Here is a 4,423-nt window from a genome sequence, read left to right on the forward strand (position 1 = left end):
GCTGCCTGTTTATTGGTTCTTTCCCAAAATCTGAAACACCCCAAGTTTTAGTTTTGTTCTTTTTGTTTATTTCTACTTAATTGTGTAATTAGCATAATTTTCTTGTTGCTCTTGTATCGAAATTTGTTGTACTTGAGTCGAGGGTCTTTTGGAAATAACCTCTTTACCTCCCCGAGGTAGTGGTAAGGTCTGTGTACACTCTACCCTCCCGAGACCTAGCTTGTGTGATTTCATATGTTGTTGTTTTTTAGTTGTTCTTGTAAAGATTGGTTCTTTATCAGAATCTGAAATACCCAAGTTTTGTTTTCTTGATTATTTCTACTTCATTGTGTAATTAGTGTAGATTTTCAAATATATTGAAATCATATAGGAATCTTGAATTATTTCTACTTAATTGTATAGTTTACATAAAATTTTTGTTGTTTTTGTACCTGAATTTGCTACACTTGAGTCGAGGGTCTTTCGGAAATAACCTCTCTACCTCCCCGATGTAGTGGTACCGTCTGCGTTCGCTCTACCCTCCCGAGACATCGCTTGTGCGATTTCATTTGATGTTGTTGTTTTTCTGTTGTTCTTGTAAAGATTGGTACTTTATCAGAATCTGAAAGACTCCAAGTTTTGTTCTTTTGGTTTATTTCTACTGAATTGTGTAATTAGCATAAATCTTTTGTTGTTCTTGTACCTGGATTTGTTGCACTTGAGTCGAGGGTCTTTTGGAAACAACCTCTCTACCCCCGAGGCGATGGTAAGGTCTGTGTACACGCTACCCTCCTTGGACCTCACTTGTGGGATTTCATATGTTGTTGTTTTTTCTGCTGTTCTTGTAAAGATTAGTTCCTTATCACAATCTGAAAGACCCCAAGTTTTGTTCTTTTGGATTATTTCTACTTAATTGTGTAATTAGCATTAACTTTTTGTTGCTTTTGTGCCTGGATTTGTTTCAGTTGAGTCTCGAGTCTTTTGGAAACAACCTCTCTACCTCCCCGAGGTAGTGGTAAGGTCTGCGTACACTCTACCCTCCCCTGACTTCACTTGTGGGATTCCATATGTTGTCTCCACCAGGATTTGAACCCTGGTCAAGGTTCACACTCACTTGATTGGCCCCCAGGCTACACACTGGATGCAGGCCTATGACCAGTTTTGCTTTCTTTCTCCATTTCTGCTGACTTTTTTTCCAAGTAATTGCTACAGTTGGTCTTCACTTCTTCACCAGAATTTATATATCCAACCCCCAAGTACTTCCCTTGGACTTATTTTGAGTCAAGTGATGCTAGTTAGCAACTTAGCACAATCTCCAAGTGCTGCAAATGATCTGTAAGCAAGCCGTAAACTAGAAAGTCCAAGAAATAAGGATGCTTTCCTTAGGTGTATTCCAAAAGCCTCATGTGTAAGGGACCGTATTTGTGAATCTAAGGGGCATCACCTGAATTACCACCTAGTATGGTCCAATAGGTAACTATCAAACCAATGGTCCATCATATTCCATCTGTCGTGGACACATAACCCATTTTCTGTTGTTAAAGGATCTGTTACACTGTCAAGAAGCTTTTCATACCTTCTCACCCAGCCCCTTGAGTTATTTCCACCCATTCCGGGACAAAGAGGAAATTCTAATACTTTGTAGAAAGATTTTTGTGACTTTGTTATGTATTAGAACGTTTAATAAGCTTTAAGTGCTTGAATGAGATCAGAGAATCTGTCGTTATGAGATGAAGGGATGTCTGTGTTAGATATTAAATAATCCATTGCTGTCTTCCTCTGTACCCTCCGTTTGTTATCATTGATGGAAAGATGTCCCTTTTCCTTTTTATTTTGGGCTCTTCTTTATTTCTGTCCAGACAAGAGTGGCTTTTGTCTTAGTTTGTACATGGATGAATGGGCATAAGGAGGACAGAGGGAAGGGCATTCAGATGCAATGTCAGCTAGTACGTGGAATTGGTGAACTGAAATAATTGACATTTTTAGGTATTGAATGAGTTGAATTCATCATGGAGTGAGGTTTCAAAAGAAAAAGAAAAGGATTATTCATCTTCTTGTTTCAGACTGCTATGTAGCCAGATGTTTTTAGCTTTTTTGAATTGGAAGTTTCTACATGTGATGTGCGCTTGGCGTTTACACCTGTTATAATATCTCTAGGTAAAAGTAGGCCACTGTGGAACTTGTTTTTATGTAATGCACTGAAAACCTCGGTGCCCTGATTGTATTGCTAATGTATGTTAGTCTCTTTGCCGCTACTTGTACAAAGTTTGGCTGAGAAAAGACGTCAACCTTTTCTATTATGAAGAGTGTTACTTCTGATATATAAACTGCTAGCAATTCACATTATCATTCTCTTTATTCTAAAACTGTATGGATAATAATGTCTGTTCTGTGTTAATTCATTTGTTTATTGATCAATTGATTCAAATCGCGTATTTCAGGTTAACATCAACCAATAGTAGTGCACCGCCTTCATTATTTACTGATAAAGATAGTTGCAAGCTTGGTGGTTATGAATCCACTCATCGAAGGTCTTCCCGACGCTGTTGCCATTAGGTGCCTTGCACGGGTTCCATTCTACCTTCATCCGAAGTTAGAGCTTGTTTCCCTATCCTGGAGAGCTGCTATTCAAAGTGCTGAACTATTTAAAGCTAGACAGGAGGTCAACTCATCTGAAGAATTTTTATGCGTATCTGCATTTGAACCCGAAAACTTATGGCAGCTCTATGATCCTACTCATGACGTTTGGATTACTCTCCCTATTCTCCCCTCCAACATCAGTCATTTTGCTCGCTTCAGTGTTGTTTCTACTGCTGGGAAGCTGTTTGTTTTAGGTGGTGGCAGTGATGCTGTGGATCCATTGACAGGTGACCAAGATGGAATTTTTGCAACTGATGAGGTCTGGTCATATGATCCTGCAACCCGAGCATGGAGTCCACGTGCATCTATGCTAGTCCCTCGAGCCATGTTTGCTTGTTGCGTGTTGGATGGGAAGATAGTCGTTGCTGGGGGTTTTACTAACTGCAGAAAATCAATATACAGTGCGGAAATCTATGATCCTGAGACGGACGTCTGGATACAGTTACCCGATCTCCATCACGCTCACAATTCTGCGTGTTCGGGAATAGTTTTTGGTGGTAAAGTTCACGTCTTGCATAAAGGCTTGTCGACTATTCAGGTTTTGGAGAATTTCAAGCAGGGTTGGATAGCTCACGACTATTCTTGGCTCCAGGGCCCGATGACTGTCGTTAGGGAAAAGCTATATATTATGAGCAATTGGTCTATTTACAAGCAGGAAGGAGAATCAAGAAGAGTGATAGTTTCAGCATCTGAGTTTCGTAGGAGAATCGGCTATGCTATGATAGGGTTGGGAGATGATATTTATATAGTTGGAGGGGTTAACGGACCAGACTACTGGAACTGCGACGTCAAATTGCTGTCTGATGTTGATGTCTTGACTCTTGGAAGCGAGAGGCCAGCGTGGCATAAGGTTGCTCCATTGACGAAGTGCCGAGGGACAATCCTTGGCTGCACACAGCTGAGAATTTAGGACACGCGGATAAATGCTACAAAGAACATTTGGCACTAAAGGGGCTGCTTGTTGTAGCGCGAAGTATACTAGTGAATAGGAATGGACATGTTTTGTGCCTTGCCCTTGTCTCCTTCGCGTAAACTGCAAATGATGGGAATCCTATCTGACATGACTACTTCTATGAGTCATCTTAGTAGTGACCGACTTTATACCATTAGCTGTTTAAAAGCTACGCGTAGATAAAATCCCGCGCCAGAAACGTTGAAGAAGCAAGATGTTCTGTTGGATTCTCAATAGGAATGGAGGTCACACTGACTTTGAGAACTGGGGATTTTGACATTCTGAACATGTATTTGCACTAAGGAGTACTACTAGTATTTTTTTTCTGTGTGTTTGTAACTTGATATGAAATTGAATGGAGTAATATGGTTAGTGAGGATTCTTAGCTGACCTCGACTTGTTTGAGATTGAGGCGTAATTATTGTTGTTATGGCCGTTTAAGTGTTTGTAACTTGATATGAATTGGGATGGAGTAATATGGTTAGTGAGGATTCATAGCTGACCTTGACTTGTTTGAGACTGAGGCATAATTATAGTTGTTATTGATGTTTAAGTATTTATAACTTAATATGAATTTGAATGGAGTAATATGGTTAGTGAGGTTTCATAGCTGACCTAGACTTGTTCGAGATTGAGGCGTAATTATTGTTGTTTAAGTGTTTCTAACTTGATATGAATTTGAATGGAGTGTGATATGGTTAGTGAGGATTCACAGCTGACCTCGACTTGTTTGAGACTGAGGCTTAATTACTGTTTTATTGTTGTTTAAGTGTTTGTAACTTGATATGAACTTGAATGGTGTAATATGGTTAGTGAGGATTCATAGCTGACCTCGACTTGTTCGAGACTGAG

At 39.7% G+C, this 4,423-nt stretch overlaps 3 protein-coding genes across 3 annotated transcripts in view; all 3 read left to right on the forward strand.

Moving 5' to 3' along the window:
* Window positions 1-4,073, forward strand: LOC107873728 (F-box/kelch-repeat protein SKIP30; the record flags this gene model as incomplete). The annotated part of the gene is given in 2 exon segments (XM_016720675.2): window positions 1-1,965; window positions 2,421-4,073. A coding segment is annotated over 1 exon segment (1,038 nt). The 3' UTR covers window positions 3,530-4,073.
* The window catches only part of LOC107873668 (putative late blight resistance protein homolog R1A-3), a 55,193-nt gene that overhangs the window by 19,344 nt on the left and 31,426 nt on the right, over window positions 1-4,423 (forward strand). The gene's annotated exons all lie outside the window — the stretch shown is intronic.
* The window catches only part of LOC107873664 (putative late blight resistance protein homolog R1B-16), a 4,497-nt gene continuing 4,327 nt past the window's right edge, over window positions 4,254-4,423 (forward strand). Inside the window, exon 1 of the mRNA XM_047413501.1 lies at window positions 4,254-4,268. Within this exon, the coding sequence (XP_047269457.1) occupies window positions 4,254-4,268 (15 nt within the window). The remainder of the gene's footprint in view (window positions 4,269-4,423) is intronic.

The sequence above is a fragment of the Capsicum annuum genome, chromosome 6 (assembly GCF_002878395.1).
Source record: "Capsicum annuum cultivar UCD-10X-F1 chromosome 6, UCD10Xv1.1, whole genome shotgun sequence".
In the NCBI taxonomy this organism is placed as follows: Eukaryota; Viridiplantae; Streptophyta; class Magnoliopsida; order Solanales; family Solanaceae; genus Capsicum; species Capsicum annuum.